The following is a 20677-nucleotide window of genomic DNA, read 5'->3' on the forward strand; positions in this document are numbered from 1 at the left end:
TTTTATTTTTTTCTAGAAAGACCAAATATACCAACAGCTTAGTGAGCTGTTTATTGTATAATGGCCATAAAAGTAAATTAATTTATAGCAAATCATAGTTTTAAAAATAATATTAACTATTTTTAATATTCAGTTTTATGTCCGTGATGGTCGTGACAAAATTTTGTGTCTTTCCATCAAAGATGCTCTATAAAAAAAATCACCAAAGATATTGCGTTACCATGGACATTTTATGAAACTTCAAATGTCAATGAAATAAGAAAAATAAAAAAAGTTTCACAAAAAGGAACAACAAGTTTTAAAAGTGCTTTTCCTAAAAACGTATGTTTTTAAATTTTCACTCTAATCTTATTCCTTATCAAGAAATTGTGAAAATTCATTAGCATGCAGGCAGGCAGATCCAGTGTAAAAGAGTTCCTTATCTGTTATCAGGCTCATGTAAGGATACCTATATGCATGTCCTTCTAGTGTCTGTGCTGTAGTTTGAACAAGTTGGTCCTTCCCCCAGTACTTCTCAATTCATACAGCCCAGACAGGACAGGAGGTCCTGATGAGTGCCAGTAACTCCTGGCATAAAAGAAGTAATATATTGCATGGCAGAACGACAGTAAAGGTAAAACCTTTTTTCACTGTTGCATCTTCATTCTTTATATCAATTCCTCTTGATAGTATAAACATTTTAATTACAATAGATTTCTTCCATAAAAAAACTATTAATATGTTGTTGAAATGAAATAAATTTGATTATATTCTTATTATGGTTCTTTTATAAAATTTGACCAAATTGAACAACTTGATTCTTAAAATACAAACATTTATGGAAGATTTTATGAACCTTGAAGAGGCATATCTCTCAATGTGTTAGGCCTATAATCACCATTTTGGTCTTAAATTGTGAGTAATTTAATGCAGTTTCAAAGTAATTATAGTTGTTTCAATGAAAAATAACGATAAAGTTATGCTTTAGGGTTAACGTTAGCCAAACTTTAAAAAAATTCAAAATTTGGTAATTTTACCCGTTGTTTGCGGAGTCATATCTTGAAAACTATTAGGCCTGTAATAACCATTTTGGTCTTATATGGTAGGTAATTTAATATACCTTAAAAATGGTTATGGTTGTTTTTTATGAAAAAGTGATGCTTCAGGGTCAAAATTGGACAAACGTAAAAATAGTGCGAAATTCCACCGATTTTTAAGCTTTTTGGAGGTGATCCGGAAGGTCGCCGAGGTCGAAAATTTGGATTTAGCATCTCGGTACTATTACAAACAACATAAAAAAAAGAAACCTACTACCCCATTTCATGCAAGGTAAAATGCGTTAGGTTACTGGATTAATATATGATTGGTACATTTAAAATTTCATCAAAATTGGACCAAAGGTGTAGTCTGTAGATCTGTAGGCCTATGAGTCCACAAACACACACGCACACACATATACAAACACCCACAGAGAAATCACTTCAAAAAACTTTTTTTTAAGGGGACACTAAATGGATATTTTCATAAAAACTAAACTTGAAGATGTTGATATTAAGCTCTCCAAAACCACTTATCAAAGACCACTCCCACCCTACATTTTTCTCCTTCAATCCTCCTACCTTTCTCTGCTAAATTTCTTTTAGAGAACTTTTCTGTATCAATTATAGGGGAACAAAGTAGAAATAAAATTAGATAAGATTTTTACAAAGGCAACATACGAGGCGGGTGTGTATTTTAAGGTGACAAATAGTGAATCACAGGCTGTGTTGAATGAATGAGACGATCAGTGATGGCTTTGTTACTTATTAAGTTCATTTGGTTCTTTGGTCAAGGTAATTTATTAAGAGCTATGAATGGATATCAACTGTAGTAAACTCAGTATCAGTTATCAGATAATCCTTATTGTTTTACACTGGAGTGTGAGACTTTTAAAAACAATTTGAAATTATAACTACAGTGAATTTATCATTATCTGGTATACGTGAACTCATCTAAACCATTCAAGTAAGCCTGCTATTCTCAAAAAATATTGTAGAAACCTAGCTGCTTGTGCTCATGTTACATACTTCAATATTTATTAATTGTAAGTTATCCAACGGTTGTTTGTTGTAAGTAATGGCCGGTGGTTTATGAAGGCCTGTTCCAGCGAGTGATCGTTCAAAGTGGCTCCGCCTTGTGCGACTGGGCAGTAGACTTCAGTCCTGTGGAACATGCAGAGACCATCTCTAGGATGTCCAGGTGTGACCGGAAAACTCACCAGGAGATGGTGGAATGTCTGAGGAACCAGTCTGTCTACCAGCTGCTCATGGCTCATTCTGACTTTCTGGTCAGTTTTAGATTGAATTGCGTTCTTACATTTGTTTCAGATTAGTGTTTAAAGTGTCAACACATCCAACTTGCATCATAAAACCTTTGGTTGTTGTTTACCAATCTTGTTGCTGACAAAGATGCAGTTTCCTGCCGTTTTGCAATCCATTTTGCTTTTGAAAGACTTTTTCTCACATAAGCATATTTTGTTTCCAAAATAGTCAGCCGAGACTAAATTAGGATTGATGACGTAAAGTACATAAACCGATTTTACACGGCAAAAAATCAATACTGGAGGCAGAGGTGCCCATACCCTCATGGTCAGGGGCACAAAGCCCCCTCCCTCCATTTCATACTGCCCCTTGCTTTAACCCCCACAGAAAAAAAAAAGAAAAAAAAAAAAACGGCTTCCCGTCCCCTTCTCACATCAAAACCAACATTCATTTAAGGGATTTTCTAAAGTCAAAAAACCCCAAAACACCAGGTAACTGTCATTACAGAATTTTTATTAGGAATATTCATTTTCCAATTAAAAATTTTAAGGATGATAAAATAAGATGATTGATAGTTAGGTAATTTTGAAATGATGTAATGACCATGTTCATTTTAGAACATTTGGGCGATCTCTTAACCCAACCCAAAAAAAAAAATTAGCCTCAATGGACAAACGCTAGACCAGATAGCTGCTACAGGAATGAAGAAAATAGAACTATTTTCCTCCCAACGCCCTCTTCGAAAATGCAGGTTAAAGCAAGGTTTAACCCCCACAGAAAAAAAAAAAACGGCTTCCCGTCCCCTTCTCACATCAAAACCAACATTCATTTAAGGGATTTTCTAAAGTCAAAAAACCCCAAAACACCAGGTAACTGTCATTACAGAATTTTTATTAGGAATATTCATTTTCCAAAACAAAAATTTTAAGGATGATAAAATAAGATGATTGATAGTTAGGTAGTTTTGAAATGATGTAATGACCATGCCATTTTAGAACATTTGGGCGGCCTTTTAACCCAACACAAAAAAATTTATTAGCCTCAATGGACAAACGCTAGACCAGATAGCTGCTACAGGAATGAAGAAAATAGAACTATTTTCCTCCCAACGCCCTCTTCAAAAATGCAGGTTAAAGCAAGGTTTAACCCCCACAGAAAAAAAAGAAAAAAAAAGAAAAAAAACGGGTTCCTCGTCCCCTTCTCACATCAAAACCAACATTCATTTAAGGGATTTTCTAAAGTCAAAAAACCCCAAAACACCAGGTAACTGTCATTACAGAATTTTTATTAGGAATATTCATTTTCCAATTAAAAATTTTAAGGATGATAAAATAAGATGATTGATAGTTAGGTAATTTTGAAATGATGTAATGACCATGTTCATTTTAGAACATTTGGGCGATCTCTTAACCCAACCCAAAAAAAAAAAATTAGCCTCAATGGACAAACGCTAGACCAGATAGCTGCTACAGGAATGAAGAAAATAGAACTATTTTCCTCCCAACGCCCTCTTCGAAAATGCAGGTTAAAGCAAGGTTTAACCCCCACAGAAAAAAAAAAAAACGGCTTCCCGTCCCCTTCTCACATCAAAACCAACATTCATTTAAGGGATTTTCTAAAGTCAAAAAACCCCAAAACACCAGGTAACTGTCATTACAGAATTTTTATTAGGAATATTCATTTTCCAAAACAAAAATTTTAAGGATGATAAAATAAGATGATTGATAGTTAGGTAGTTTTGAAATGATGTAATGACCATGTTCATTTTAGAACATTTGGGCGGTCTCTTAACCCAACCCAAAAAAAAATAATTAGCCTCAATGGACAAACGCTAGACCAGATAGCTGCTACAGGAATGAAGAAAATAGAACTATTTTCCTCCCAACGCCCTCTTCAAAAATGCAGGTTAAAGCAAGGTTTAACCCCCACAGAAAAAACAAGAAAAAAAACGGCTTCCTGTCCCCTTCTCACATCAAAACCAACATTCATTTAAGGGATTTTCTAAAGTCAAAAAACCCCAAAACACCAGGTAACTGTCATTACAGAATTTTTATGAGGAATATCCATTTTCCAAAACAAAAATTTTAAGGATGATAAAATAAGATGATTGATAGTTAGGTAGTTTTGAAATGATGTAATGACCATGCCATTTTAGAACATTTGGGCGGTCTCTTAACCCAACCCAAAAAAAATTAATTAGCCTCAATGGACAAACGCTAGACCAGATAGCTGCTACAGGAATGAAGAAAATAGAACTATTTTCCTCCCAACGCCCTCTTCAAAAATGCAGTTTTTTGTCTGTCTGCATCATGAAGTCGTCATGGCAATAATCTGTGACCGTGGCAATGTCTTGTCATTTCCCGCGGTTGCAAAGAAATCATCACATCCTCTCGTGATCGTGGCAATATCACTTGACATCCCTTCACAGTTGCGAAGGTATCACCATCATCTCTCGGAATTACGGCAATATTTTGATATCCCTTTGTGGTCGCAGAGACATCACTACCTATCGTCTCTCGTGTTGGCGGAAATATCTTAATATCCCACCGCAGTGGTAGTTTGCAGTATTTATTTACCCTTTGAATGCTATTGCATTTTCAATTTACAGAGCCCCTTATACAAATAATTATATAATTTTCATAAAAATAGTTACTTTTTACTAAGTTGTAATATTATTCCGTACTAATTAAAACCACAGCAGATTTTGGGTTTAATGGTATGTATAATTTTAATTAAAATTTTTGCTCTCCAACTAGAATTACTCAAAATACAGTCACAAATTGTATTGATAGCATTTTATTTAGTGATTTTCTAGAATAGGTATCCAAAATTAAACATCTAAAATGTATATTTAATTAGGTGTTTCAGACCATAGGTGTGGTTATAGGTCTTTCAAATATCAGCTACATAAAAAAAGTAGAAAATCAGAAGATATTATATAAAATACCCTCGCCGCATTTTCCAGTAAGTTGCCCAAGAATAAAATTAGGTGCTGGATGAAGGTAACGTGAAAAAGAGAATTAAGTGTACTTGCTAAGACTAATAAGGATGCAAATTTTCAAAAGTATTACAAAAATTACAGAAAAATATTTAAAACTTATTTTGATAGAGCCCAGAAAATGTTTAGCTGTAAGGTAAAAACCACATCTAAAAAACAAGGAGCCAAGCAGTGTGGACTGTTGTCAATCTGAACTGTGTCTTGAGGTCTAAAGATATGGACTTCCCTGAGTTGTGTGTCAGAGATAAGCTGATAACTCATGGTCAGGCTATTTCTAACTTTCTCAACGAAAAGTTTGCAAACACTTCCAAGGACATTAATTAACTGTTTGAAAACTGCATCCGAGCAATGAATACAAACCCTTAGGTTTTGTATTAATTGATAAAAGTTAGTGATACATTTTATGATATTAATCAAAGAATAAAGTTTAAATTCAGACATGTATTTGTATCAGAAATAAGACTACCTACCTTAAAAAGTTAAAGGATAAATAATCAGTAGGTTGAGATGGAATTTTAGATTAAATAATAACAAATGTAATAAACTTTATAGATAAGCCACTTTTGTTTGATTTCAAATAAATGTTTTGATAGAGGGATTTTTCCATATGCATATAAAAAAAATGCTAAACTGAAACCACTTTTCAAAAAAAAGTTCTATAGATAACCCAGAAACCTATCGTAAAATTATCTTTATCAAAAGTTTTGGGAAAAAGTAGCGTATGAACAAAAAACAATACTCTGTTTACAGACAATCAATTTGGACATCACTCCAAGGTCGCAAAGACAGCACCATCGTCTCTCGACAATATGTAAAATGAAAACCCCCTATAATCTCCTACAAACTTCCCCCTCCCCCAAAACAAATCCCCGTGGCGCAAGAGCATCAACCTCCCTTCTGTGCACCCCTAACTAGAGGAAATGAAAAATAAAGTAGGGTCACAAGAAACTGGATAAATCAGTAACTCCGAGTTGAGATTTTATTTTTTAAAGTTGCATTGAAAATCTAATAAACCGGATTTAAACAATTGATGTGGTATCCCAATAGGTACCTATAGGCTTACTGTATGATTGTATTTTAGACTCAGGGGTTGATGACAAGTTTTACAAAAGCTAGTCTAAGTAAAGAGCTGGGTCTATGTACTTTGTTTGTTATACGTCAAAACAGAGATCGATAATCTTTCAACAAAGTTATCTCTGGATTTTCATTTTTATTAGCGAATTTCTCATATAGGGAATAAGCTATTACCGTAGTACTCATGGTAAGACCTGGACCCGGGACCGATTTACTTTTTCGTTTTGAGGTCCCTAGAGACCAAAAACACCATCCGTTCAAATTCATATATATGTGTCCGTTAGCGCAATAACTCGAGCAAAAATCATCCGATTTTGAAGAAATTTGGTACAAACGTGTAAACCTACGTTTATTCGAACGAGTTTGCGAACCAGCATGATCGGACTATGGGAATAGGGGTTTATGGGGGGTTTTATAGGGCAAAAATTGGTTTTTCCCAAATTTGACCCTAAAAACTTAAAATTTAGCATTTTCTTTCCAAACCATTTTGTTGAGCTTAAAAAAACAAACAATTTAGTATATTGAAGCGTTATTATGCGCCTAATGGTTACGGAGAAAATTCCCAAAAACTGTAAATTTAAGATTCCCATGTTATTCTTATGGAGGATAAGTAAACTGTTGTAGTTTGCTTCTTTATGATCATATTTTGATCAAATTTGGATAATGCATTCATTTCATACTAAACTATTAACATTTTACAAAAAAAAACACCCTTTTACCCTCCCTGTTGCAGCAAACCTAAGTACTCGCTAAACAAATGTTATTTAAATAGGGAATAAATGTGATATTTTTAAGGAGACATTTTAGTGTAAATCCAATCAGGCAAATGGAAATTCGCTTAGTCTGCAGGTTTGCTGCGGTGGGGGTATATTCCAGTCACAGCACAAAAATAAAAAGACTGCACCATCATGTAAACCTTATGTTGAATCTCCTCTATAAACTTATCTTAGCTTTGTAGTAAATGCGTTGTTTATATTTTAAAAATCAAGACAATTTTACAAAATATTAAACTTTCTGTTAGACAGAGGTTCTGATCAACGAAGGCAGAGCAGTGAGGGGAAACAACGGGGGAAACCACGCAGTGGTGGAAAAACCGGGGAAAACCAGTTTCTTGGTGGAAGATCCAAGAGTCAGTTTCCAAGATGGCCGCTTTGTCAAGGTGCCAATGATGGTCGGTGTGACAAAACATGAGGGCAGCTTTTTCCTTGGAAGTGAGTTTATAATCTAGATTAGATTAGATTTTATATAAACCCAACACAGCAAAGTTATAAGAACAGCTTTGTTGACTGACTAAGACCAGCTGGTTCCATTTACAGGACCATTCCATCCCAATGATCAACAGCTGGGTTCAATTTTTAATGCAAAAAAGATCATTATACTCAGGATCAATCTGGGGACATTATTACCAGACAAGCACTATAATATCCAGTCAGCTTGGTATCCTTATTTGGCATAACGTATACTACAGAAACTATTTGTGTTGAAATAACTACTGAAATATATTAGCCAAAGACCAAATTAAAAACAAAGTTTATTTGCTAAAAGAATTCAAGAAAATGCACATAGCACAGAAAATTGTAATTTACTTTTTAAGAAAAAGTATAATTTTGAATAAAATTTATGAATACTTAAAAACTCCTGTTATTAGACCAAAGGTCTTGTTTCAGATATACATGACTTCATCCTGGAAAGGAACAATGCAACAAATAACACAGATTATCTCATTAACGACTTCTTGAAAGCAACTCTTCAGTTTAGTGGTAAGTGAGTAAAAGCTAAAAATGTTTGAAAGCAGTCAGACTAGAATAATAAAGTTTAAATTAGCAATATCTCACACATACATACTGCTTGTTCGTACAGTATCGACGTTTTGGTCACTATATTAATCTTGTAAGTTATACCGTATGTAAATACAAAATATTGAAAGTACAAAATGTTTTGATACCTGAATCTAGTGAAATAACCAACCATTGACTAAACATAGCTGAACTTAATATATTTTCTTGGCTTCCAATTTTTACATTACAGTACTTGGGAAGTCTAGTACCTATGAAATAACCAACTTTAAAGGTACAAAGTTTCTCAAAATGTAAGTTTACACCAACAAATTGAATTTTTCCACATTTCAATAGAATTGCAGATCAAGTATAGCTACATGATTGGCTCTATCTGCACTGTATACGATACTGAAGCGAGGCAAGTCTGTTTTCTAGATACATTTTCCTAAAACTTAAATTTTTTTATAGGGATCGACGACACCACTGGAGCAATCACTGACGTTTTCTTAGACAAGTACTTCAAGATAGAAGAGATAGGGAACTTTACAGCGATGGTTCCAGGCTTAGTTGATGTAAGTGTAGAACACTTTTCATAATGTTTAACCTAAATATCCAACTGAGCATCAATCAGGTAAGTAGATTCATGTTTGTGTACCATCAAAGAAAATATCCAACCAGTGTTAGCTGTTAAAAAGAGCACTGTTAAAGAACAAAATTAAATAGTTCATGTTCTTTTATTTCTGCTTTCAGAAGTTTAAATATTACTGGCTATTGATGGTCATCTTTACAGTAATAACGGAGCTCAATTATCTACTTAATGCCAAAAAAAATAAGACAACGAACCAACAAAAGCTACATTGACAGGTTAAAAAACTAGTAACCATCTGCAATAATCCTAATTAAAAATACAATATTATTCAGAAATATACAAATAAACGTCTTTTAATCTAAATACAGTACCTTAATTCTAGTTGTATATGTTCCTTAGTTACTAAATTTGAAATAGTCGAATAGTCAGAAATATTATCTACTCATACAGTATAGTTTGAATTGAATAACAAATTGAATACTGACTGGAAGTTTGTCTAATCTTGTTTCAGATCTGCGGAGTGACTCTATTGAAAGCTTGCACTCTACAGCAAGCTCGACGCAACGCTCATCTGGAACCAACCTTCCTCTATACCTTCAACTACAAGGGACAGTACACCAAGTTCGGCCAGGGAGAAGAGGCCCATCACTACCCCTTTCCAGGAGGTACACTACTTGGTTGTGGATGCGTTTGTAGAACATTTATACGGTTAAATTTCAGTTGGGCCCAGTCGCATTCCAACAAAAAACTTCATAATTTTCTACTGATTGAACCATTAAGCCCTGATTTTATAGGTGTTTTTGATACACTGTGGGCATTTTTGTAACTTGAACTCCATATTCCAAAATACTACAGATTTGTTTACTGTTGTTATGGCAAGTAGCCACAAAAACGTGTTAGCTCCCTGAGAATTACCAGTTTCATTTCATACAAATTTTGGTTTATGTTCACTGTGCAGCCTGTGTTTGCGTCTTAAAACTTGAGAGTGGCCATCCTTGCGTGTATCTTTTCTATGTTTTTTTTTATGTTAACATCATGTGTGCTTATTGATTGAATGTGTCTATAAATTTGATTTTAAATTTGACAATGGGTTCTATGAATAGAAACAAGCCTAATCTTTAGAATAAAATGCATAAAACTAAGGACATAAAAAGGCACGTAATCTATCATATACTAGCATTATCAATCTTGGTGGCAAGAATCATTGTTTTATAAGACAGCAGTTTTTGTAAATGAATGTTCACGATGTTAGTATTTATGCTTTATGTTCTAAATGGTACTTGATAGTTAATTTCAAAATATCACCTGTCTCTATAGGTGTGGCTCACTCAAACGATCTACTCTATTTATTCCCCAACACTGACGGAAACCTGACTGGAACTGACAGAAAAGTGGCCCAGACGATCGTACAACTGTGGACTAGCTTTGCTGCAGATGGGTAATGTATTTAATATAATTTAGATATTTAATCCATGTCAAGTGTTTGTTTCTTATTTATACAAGGTGATTTATTTATACTTATATTTTGTGTGTACCCAGGGGTGTCATTTGGGGGGCTAGAGAAAAAAATATGCTGTACTAGCCAATATACAAATATTTTCTCCTGTCAAATCCTAAAAAGCACAGCAGACAACAATCTGTATATTCTTGTACCGTACAGTAATTTGAAACAAAAATTATTATTGTTGTATTGTCTTAGATAGCAAGTTTTGAGTTTACATAAATTAGTAGTTTTGTTATTCATTTACTTTTTCTGTTTGGTGCTGTACGATAATCCACTTACTTCTAGTTTATATATATACCCTACATAAAAATTCAGATTTTTTAGAAGCATTGCTTTGTCATTTACTTTTATGAATTATTCAAGCATTAAAATTATACATGTCTATAAATTTTACGTAATTTATTTTGAACATTGTAGACTACCAATTTATTATAGTTAAATAGAACCTTTTGTACTTTTGTGTCAAATTATTTTATTGGTGATAAAATTTGATTTGCTTTTAAGTTCTTGAATACTTGTATTTTATTTAAAAACCAAAATAAACTGTTATAAACTATATGCTATGAACAACTGTATTCATTGCTAAATGCTGTACAAGAGAAATTAGTCATGAATCTAATAACAAACATAATATTAATACATCATGGAACTATTGATCACATTTCTTAGATGACTAACTTACCAACATAAAATTATTGTGTTTTTGTCTGTTGTCAATAATTCTTAGTTTCATTAACTTTCTGCCTAAATTTAAATAAATTTTACTAATAATTTTTTTTTATTTGAAGTGCTTTTGACAATTAAAATAAGCTTAAAGCCCTCTTTTTTTGTTTCAAAACTGCTACATTTTCCGGGGGGGACCCCCAGAACCCCCTTGTTTGCTGGGGGGTATTCCATAACCCCCATGCCCCCGGTGTTTGCCCCCCCCCCCTAGGATTTGGTGAAATGATGCCACTGTGTGTACCAACAATATTTAGGTTTTTTCCAGATTGCTTTAAGTGAACAGTCCAAACCCTGGTCTTGTAACTATCTTATACGGTTGACCTTTCTTTAGATATATATCATCATTTGATAAACTAATGACAAATTACATTTGGTTCCACAACTGGCCCCCCCAGGCATGGATGTCCATCTGACTTTAGTATAGGGGCGCTGGGGAATGGGCTACGGAATAAACCCCAGTAAAAAGGGTGGTCTTTACTCCAGAAAAATAATTAAATTTAGATCAAAATGTTTTAATTGACATGTTATTAAAAAATTTGCTTTGTCAGCTTATGTTGCTTTAAATTAAAAATTTTACAGCTTACTACTGTGGCTACTGGCATAGTGTGAATTGTTTAACTTTCGGTTATTTCGGTCAGAACTTCTAGACAGAATTCACTGATTTTTCCAGGTTTACCGGCAGAAACCCTGACTTTTTGACTGTGATTCCTATTCTCCAAGTGTACCTTATACTATGAATCTGAGGGTACTCCATATTTTTGGGTCAGGTCGGACGAACGGTTGGGACGAGGGATCTATACGGACAGAAAATGTTTATCTGACCAAGCTTGGATCGAGTCGAGCCAAATCGAGTGTGAATTTCTGCGACCGCGGAGGGCGTTGAAAATTATGTGTGACGATTAAACCGCGATCGTGGGAGACGATGATGTCCAAGATTTTTTTACCTCCAAAGATGTGGATGATTTTGCCAAGACCACAGATGATGTTCTCGATTTGCCGTTACTGTGGAAGACTTTCATGATTTCGCCATGACTGCAGAAGATTTTTACGATTTCACCATGATCGCAGACAATGTTCTCGATTTGTAGAATATGTTCTTGATTTTAACGTAACCGAAAAAGACATTTATGGCTTTGCCAAGATAGTGGAAGATGTTTAGGGCTTTGTCGAGATCGCAATACGTATTTATGGCTTCACTGAGATTGCGGATCATGTTCATGATTTCACTGTGATGATGGAAGATGTTCTCGATCTTGTCATGGTCGCGGAATATGTTCTTAGTTTTGCCGTGACCTCGGAAGGTGTTGATGATTTCGCTATGACCACAGATGACGTTCGCAGACTTAAACTGGTTTTCCCAGTTCAGTTCAAAATTCCTGCATAGTTCCTGATTTAATAAATTTACGCAAACCTCCCAGGATTATCAGTCTGTATGGTCAGCCTGGTAAGTTCTCAAAGGGGGGGCTCGAGCCCATTCTGGCCCATATGGATGGACGCCTATGCCGCCCGGGACTAAACCAGAAACATTTACATTTTATTTAAGCACTAAACACACTTCTACCAAGAATATTGTATTTTAATTAGCTAAAACAAGTAACTTTGGTAGTAAAGAATATCTACACAAAGTTTACTTCATTTCAGTGTTTCACTCTCATTGAAAACTAACTCAAATCAATATTACTGCTGAGCTGTCGTGCTGGTGCTACATACAGAATAAAATACTACCGAATTCCACACCAAGATAAAAATTAGAGAAATTGGAGTAATTGGAATAAACAGTGTTTATTTATAAAATTACAGTGATTTTAAGGGTAAAGTATGATTATTTAGTGCCCCACTAATTAATTTAGTTCCAAATATTATTGTGTTTCCGTGTTAATTGATAATTACAATACTATTGTCTTTGAATTATATTAAGTTAGACATCCCATCTCCACCAGCCACAGGCAGTTCTTTAATCGAAGAAAACATAGTTTAATGGGCCTCTGCAAGTGAACTGTTGAGAAAATACCTGTACTGTAATTATTTTCACCACGTTAACTCCTTTTAACTCTAATATCTTCTAAATTATGCACTTTGGATAAATTGTGTGTTTATGAGAGGTAAGTAAAATTGTATATGCAAATGTAGCGGTACAAGTTTTGAATATGTTCTCAAAACTACAAACTTATTAAATTTGTTCACAGATATCCAAAATCATCACACATGAGGGGATCGTGGCTTCCTATGACCACTTCGGTCGGACCTTACCTCAGAATTGACGATGATCCGTCTCTAAGGGAGAACTTCTACGTAGAATACAACATAGCTGCAACCGAAGGGTTGGACGTGTACATGCAAGAACTATCTAGAGCTTCCACATTGAACTTTGTTCACATAAATATATTTGTAGTAATATTGATTAATGTTACTTGTAGATAAACTGTTAGGTTCAATAAATCCGTTGTGACAGGGTTATGAAAACTGTACTTAAAAGGTGATAGAAAAGCTTTTTCAGAGTTTAAAGAGGCCTAAGATGGCAATATGATGGAGTTCAGGACCTGCTGTATAATATATATTTTTGGCATTTATGCTGATTCCCATCCTTGAATCCAAAGCTTTAAAATTCTACTTATACCTAGATTTAAATTCTAGATTTTAAATTCTACTTTACCTAGAGGTGAAAAAGTTATTGGAAAGTTTGTTGACTAACTTTAAACTTACTAGGCCTGATATCAACATCTACATGAATTTTAACTTAATGTTTACTGTAGTAGTCACACAAGATATTCATCAGAAAAGTACAAACTAGCTTACAGTTGTTTTTAAGCATTTCATACATGGAATAGAAAATGACTACTTAGCAATGTAAATTGGGATGGCAGCAATGGACATTCCAAACTACAAAATGAAGGTTTTTGATTTCCAAATATATTTTCTTACTGTAATATCCTTCTAAAGACCTTTTTACTTTCAGATAGAGGGTAAGCCTCACATATTATACTGTCATATATTAGGCAATGTATATACACACATCTGAGTCGTTTGTAAAAAAAAATTGTAAAACAAGCCCTTGAATTTGAGGACCATTTAAAGAGAAATGGCTTAGAATTCAGACTTTTCAAATATTTCTTATTCTTATAAATTTCATCTAAGTATACAATAATATGTTTATATCTATGTAATTTACTGTAGGCGTATACATTTAAATTTGAATGGTACGGCAGGGAATAATAGAAAAATGAAGGGCTGTTAGTTAAACATACCTACCTATGATTTAGTGTTCTTAGTAGATTATTTTCTAATGACATACTATAGTTCGGCCGCTTAGAAAACGACCTGCACGCTAATGCTAAACTAATGCTGGGGGAGGTCGCTTTCTAAGTGGCCGAACTATAGTACTCTTATTTTTGCATTGAAACCACAAGCAAGTTCTAGTTTTACTGGACAAGAATAACCAATGATAAGTAAGATTAATGTGTATTAGTAATACAAACTAAATTTAAACTATAAATAGATGATATGTTTTATATCCAAATTTAGCTTTAGGTAGTAGATATGTATTTACTTTAATTCAGTTTGTAGTTTTGCTTTTAGTAGTAGGATGTTTATTTTTTTAATTTTAAACCTACAGTATTTACATATTTGTAAATAAATACTTGTTTTTGGAAAATGGTATTTTGATCTTTACCTTAATCATAAATGGTATTTAAATACATTATTTAACTTCATACCCTGGAACTCTAAGCAAAATAAATGCCGAGGATGTAGTTGGGTCGCATGACCGAAAGTTCTCGGAACGGTTGCTGTCGGACTGCACAGTATTTTACTGTTTTCACCATAAGCTCAGCTTTATACTTAATCAGATAAAAACAAGACTAGTAAATTGGGCCGTCATATTAGGAGAAATTGGTGCAAGATTAATGACTAGGCACTGTGTATTCCAAGTACTGTAGGCTATTCAGCCTCTTGACTCGCTACTGTCTCAGCTCTACCATGTGCATATGAAGTGCTGCTAGCCTTGGAAGTAATAAAACATACTCTCTACGACACACTATAACCTCGCCGCTCCCCTAGGTTGAAGATGGTAAAAAAAAAGTTGTTAAAGTTGGTAAAAGCCAAGAGTTGCTTTCCAATGATATATTGTAGCTCCAATGTCTTTGTAAATGTAATGTATAAAATTATGAGACTTGGCTTTTAGAAAAGATTCCCATCCTCATTAAACACTAGATCCAACTCTCTACTTGAACTTTCGTACCATAAGTAAATGTGCCAGTTAAGATTAAGGTAGGAAATTCGGGTCGCCGGAATTTTATCCCCCTGGAATTTTACCCCCTGGGCAAAGCTGACGTCACTATGACGTAGTAACCTGAGAGGCCAAAAGTTTGTTCGCGGCCGGAATTTTACCCCCGCGGATTTGGAAGTCTAATGAAAATAGTCAGAGCGTGATTAATTAGATTAGCGATGAAAACCGGAATTTTACCCCCTGTCCATATAACTAGCGCTTAGACAACTGAAGATGTACGGGCCGGATTTTTACCCCCGGAATTTTACCCCCTGGCCGATTTTAGAAATTGAATGATTGATTTTCTTATTTCTGTTTTTAATTAATTGTAAACATTTCATTATTTAGTAGCCTATCTTTATTTATTTTGTAATCTCAACTAAGTAAACAGAATTCGCTGTTTTATTTTGATCATATTACCCAACAGTTGGCTTCAAAGATCGAACCCTGATACTCGAATCTCAAAATTAAAATTAAAAAGCTGTTCGATTAGTTAATGATACAAATAAATTAAGATAGGCCACTTAATAATAAAATGTTTTAACTATTAAATTGAAACTGAATGAAGATAATTAATCATTCTCACTAATTTATATATCTGGCAAGGGGGTAAAATTCCGGGGGTAAAAATCCGGGGGGTAAAATTCCGGGGGTAAAAATCCGGGCCATACATTCTAGGTTTTTATAATTTGATGTGTTCTGATTAAATTCACAACCGTGAAAATATATGTTTAATTCCGCGTTTAATCCATCGAGCTGATGTCGAGAAACTCAAAAGTTTGCGGTCGGAATTTTACCCCCTGGTTTGTTACGTCACGTTTGCCCAGGGGGTAAAATTCCAGGGGGATAAAAATCCGCTACCCCGGAAATTCTGCCTACTCTATGTATGTGGCTAATGGGACTTTCTAATGCTTGTTAGGCTGCGTTTAAATTGGAGGCACGCTCGGGCAATTAAAATGGTGACGCACGCTTGGCCAAGCTTGCCCTTTGAAACAAAATTGTAACAGATTACTGAAAACCTGCGGCGTCTTGTAAAGTCGTGATTACGATGCTCACCACCAGCAAAGTGCACGCAGGGACAAGCTTGCGCCTCTCAAATCACCAAAGAAAATTTGTTTTTTTAAGCGTGCCTCAGTTTTTGTGGTTCACTGACAAAGTAGCATCTGGTTACATCTGAAACCTGTTGTTCTTTTTTATTTAAATGTTGTTATATGTTTTTAAATTGTTCAACATGGATACTGAGGCCTGGATTGATGCAGTTCTGCTTTTATAAATGTTTTATAGTTACTGCACTATCTTTATTTATACGCTATTTGCAAATGGATTTTAACTTGTCAACCAAAATAATATCTAGGTTATATTGAATTGATTTTCCTGCCAGAATAGACCTAATAATAATCCTAGTAATAGTCCTATGATAAAAAAACTAAGCTCCTCTAGGCTTATTAAAATTATACTCTTTTAGTTAGTAGGCCTATAGTTATGATGTAGGCCTATAAAATAATTATACCAACATTACATCGACTCCTACAGTTTCCCGTTCCCCTTTAGCTCTTTCGGATATGTAAGTTTAACTCCATTTTCAAGCACAATGTCCTCATCATCTGATATCTCCACTTTGACTGATCCGTGATGTAGGCCTACTGCGTTTAGTGGTGGGGGGAGCGACCACTTGTTCTTGGTTGCTCTGCTCTAGTATAACCACAACATCAGCAACGACACGCTTCCGCAAGCATGAGCCACCATTTAACTTGCCCTTTAAGCGTGCCTACAATGTAAGCGCAGCCGTAAATACAAAATAGGCCTGCCCACAATGGCAGTATGGAGTCATCAAATAAAAAAATTACTATAGGCTATATAAAAGACTATAGACTACATGAATTATTAAGTTTTTAGTCTTGGTTTTTATATTGCATTTACATTCCATGTATCTTTTTGTTTAAAGTCTCTTTTATTAAATCCTTAGGCTATTTAGTTATTTTTAACGTAGGCTACAATTTTTTAGTTTATATAACTTAAAGACAAGTTAAGTCAAAGGCACCAAATGCTGATTATAGATGAGACCAGATGTATTTTATTTTATTTCAAAAGGCGCATCCGTACATGCTGCATTCACCAAGCACCGAAGCAGCTTTTTAAACGACTAGTGTCGATGGGTATCTGTCTACTCGTAATTTGACAAACAGCAGTGCTTGTCGTTTCCTGCTTCATGTCAGTCTTTTCCGTACACCATAGAAACAAACAGACTGATCGGAGAGTGAAAACGTACTCAATTTAGTCACTCACTTGTTGGTAAACGGTGCTTGGATAATGCTGCATACTTTGCGGCCCTGCCTCAAACATTTCTCATATTTTTTATTTAGCTATGCTTAATAGTTTTAACTAAGATTGACTTAAGGCAATAATAATAACATAATTTTTACATATCAATTTATTCTAAGTAAATAAACAACAAATTGCCAAACACTCTCCAGGCAAGGCCAACGAACAAATAAGAAGAATATGGTAACACCTTAACTCAATGTTCTGTCAACTAAAATAAAAATTATAAACAATGATCAAAAAATAAGTATATATGTCTTAAACTGCAAAATGACCACACTAGTCTATATAGGCCTTAAAACACTCAAAACAAACATTTACTATTAACTTATGGAGTTGCCAAATATTGAAAAAAATGTTTAACTTATTTTTTTTTTGTGGATTACTACCTATGTACAAAAATCCTTTGATTATAATTACAATTTCATTCAAATAACAAAAAAAATAATGTAAAAAAACATATCATTAGGTAAGTTACAAGTCTTCGTCTTACTAACATTAATGAAATGTGTACTTTACAATTATTTTACCTGTGTCGGTACCAGTAAGCATTGTACTGCACTGTAACCACTCAATCTAGGCTATTGCAAATTATTTGTTGGCCACAACGTAAAATTTAAACCAGAGTTGAAATGAACATCAAACATAATTTAAGCTAGTGAATCTATTACTTGAGAGAAGGTTTCATAACTTACTTAGATTTGCGTTGAGTCATCGGTTACAGTAAAAAAATGATAATTCAACGGAAAACTGGGTCTCTGGTACAAGTTAAAATTTACATCGATCATAAACCACATTAGGCTTTGGTGTGCGGTAGTAAGTTAGGGCCTAATGCAAATTTGACAAGTGATTATTGTGTGATAGCACAGAAAACTAGGCTAGGGTCCTATAAGTTAGCTTCAACTTAAGAACTCAAAAAACATTATTGGCTAGGTACAAATTATTTACAAAGGAAAAAACTTCAAGTAAGATTAAAATGTCTATTGCGACTGAGAGTAACATGATGTAGCCTAACTTAAGTTTGGTCTATCGGTTCTAACACATGTTACCGCACTAGGGAAGTCATCAACCAGATTTAATGATGAATAATCTTGGTTATGACCACATTAATCTAGAACTAATTTACAATCAATATAAAAGAGTCCATATAGACACTTAGTGAATCAAAAAACTCTATTAAAAGTTCCAAGTCGGTTATAATATGAATAGGTACCCGTAGTAACAAAAAGAGTCTTTAAAATCAACATTTAGGCCTATATACAACACCTTGTGGATTTGTGGAAATTGTTTCAAATCTTTTGGATCTTTTGTCCGGTAACAACTGGATTTTTGCGGCGAATTTCTTGTACTCCAAGCTCACGGTAGTCAAATTTGCAATCATGTTTATCGGAATAGCGGTGTGCTGAACAATATAGACCACCACAACGACAGTCAAAGCCTGTAAGTCCTACCTTTTTACGGCACAGGGCACAACGGTTTTTCTTCTTCAATACTTCCGAGTCACTTTTGTTTTCATTACTTCCGCCAGCCTCTTCACTGCTGAGGGCCATTGAGGTGCCAGCTGTAGCACCTTCCTCGGTATCTTTGGAAATAGAAGAATCTATTGTAGATTTAGTAGGCGTCTTAGGGGTAGGCTCCTTGCCAGTGTCTGTTAAACTTGAGTTTGGAGCAGGAGATGGTGAGGATGATACATTTACATCTGGTGACTGCTGTTTCTTCTTCAATGAATCCTTAAAGCACTTGGAACACATTCCATCTGTAGCTGGGCTTCCAAAGAAACCACATCCCGATGAACATAATCGCATTGAATGGCTTTCACCCTCCATTCTTATGGGCCTTGTAAGTATGGTGTAAACTTATCTAATCTGTCAATATGGCCCTACTTCTTTGTGTAGGGTGAATCAATTGCGTAAAAATTTACAAGTTCTCTATCATAAAAACTGATTCATTGTTGTAAAAATTGAAGAAATGTGAAAAATATAAATTAAAATACAACAAAAATAATCTAAATCATAAACTAACCTGGCTGAAAAGAACTAGTCAAAGACAAAATGTCAGAGTCTACAATGGAATTTTCAGAGAAGCAGAAGAATAATAATGAGAACTTTGATTAGATGATTCAACCAACAACATTGCCAACCATACGGAAAGTGATGGTGGGGGGGAGGTATCTCCTCCGTGATATGTATATGATAATTATATGCATAATATTATGATATCCGTGATATAATAACGAATACTTTATAGCGTAGATAGAAAAAATCATGGTCTTCCACCATGTATAAAAATAAGACTATCGAGTGATTTTTTGGTGGCCATGCTACTTCCCAATAGGGAAATTCGCTAAAAATTAAAAAAAAAAAAACAATGACCACGTGAGAATGATGAAATGAGAATACTTTTTATACTTTTTAATTCTTTTCAATCAAAATGGCGACCATAAAAAGAAAACTAGTGTGGGGCCTTGCTAGGTGGCCGTGATGGAGATGAGTGTAGGATGAGTGGAGCGATCTTGTAGTCTTGTTAGTGACTAAGGCCATAGATAAAACATACTCCCTTAGTAGATTTCTCATCCTAATGGAACAGCTGAAGACAATTTTATTGTTAGTTCTGTACGGTTTATAATAGAGGTCGTGTTTTGTTTACAATTTGTTTCCCGTTAATACAGTCATTTAAAACCTCGTTTAACCAAATAATACGATCTAATCATAAACAATAAATTGTCCCCTAGTTATTTAACCAAACAGTAAAGCACAAATCAAGAAATTAACCCTAAAATAATATAAACAAAATTTCGTCGACACTAGCGCCCAGTGTGGCGTACATGAACCACACATGAAAAACGAGCTTCAAAATTTACAATGGGATGAGAAGTCTACTTGTGTTGGTTAGTCTATGCTAAGGCCAACATATTCCTTAGAAACAGCTGTTAATTATCATTTCGTGGTTCCAAGTACATTTAATTCCGAATAAATATAATTGTTATTGATCACATAAATACCCATATAGATTATAATATCTAGCTCTCACAATATTCCAAGCTTTATCTTAACTATGCCTTGGTAATTTTTCTACTATTTTCTGGAAACTTAGACTTATTTTGTTGCTGACATCCATGTTGTTTATGTGTTTAAAAAAATCAGATT

At 34.4% G+C, this 20677-nt stretch overlaps 2 protein-coding genes across 2 annotated transcripts in view; one reads left to right on the plus strand and one right to left on the minus strand.

Annotated features, from left to right (window-relative positions):
• Positions 1-14546, plus strand: part of LOC129000443 (glutactin-like) — a 52755-nt gene extending 38209 nt beyond the window's left edge. Inside the window, exons 5-11 of the mRNA XM_054427407.1 lie at positions 2115-2305; positions 7373-7562; positions 8019-8111; positions 8598-8701; positions 9230-9383; positions 10036-10156; positions 13132-14546. Coding sequence (XP_054283382.1) covers positions 2115-2305; positions 7373-7562; positions 8019-8111; positions 8598-8701; positions 9230-9383; positions 10036-10156; positions 13132-13366 — 1088 coding nt within the window. The 3' untranslated portion in view covers positions 13367-14546. The remainder of the gene's footprint in view (positions 1-2114; positions 2306-7372; positions 7563-8018; positions 8112-8597; positions 8702-9229; positions 9384-10035; positions 10157-13131) is intronic.
• A 3349-nt stretch (positions 14547-17895) lies between these two features.
• On the minus strand, positions 17896-19604 carry LOC128999799 (AN1-type zinc finger protein 6-like). The gene has a single exon (XM_054426478.1). The coding sequence runs from the start codon at positions 19355-19357 to the stop codon at positions 18821-18823; it is 537 nt and encodes a 178-aa protein (XP_054282453.1). The 5' UTR covers positions 19358-19604; the 3' UTR covers positions 17896-18820.
• Between the last annotated feature and the right edge of the window lie 1073 nt (positions 19605-20677).

This window comes from Macrosteles quadrilineatus, unplaced genomic scaffold (assembly GCF_028750875.1).
Source record: "Macrosteles quadrilineatus isolate MER2022 unplaced genomic scaffold, UCM_ALF_1.0 Scaffold_8__2_contigs__length_117827958, whole genome shotgun sequence".
NCBI classification, from domain to species: domain Eukaryota; kingdom Metazoa; phylum Arthropoda; class Insecta; order Hemiptera; family Cicadellidae; genus Macrosteles; species Macrosteles quadrilineatus.

Bases quoted from the DNA above. Each gene is read 5' to 3' on its own strand.
- LOC128999799 (XM_054426478.1), bottom strand. From the start codon at position 19,357: ATGGAGGGTGAAAGCCATTCAATGCGATTATGTTCATCGGGATGTGGT.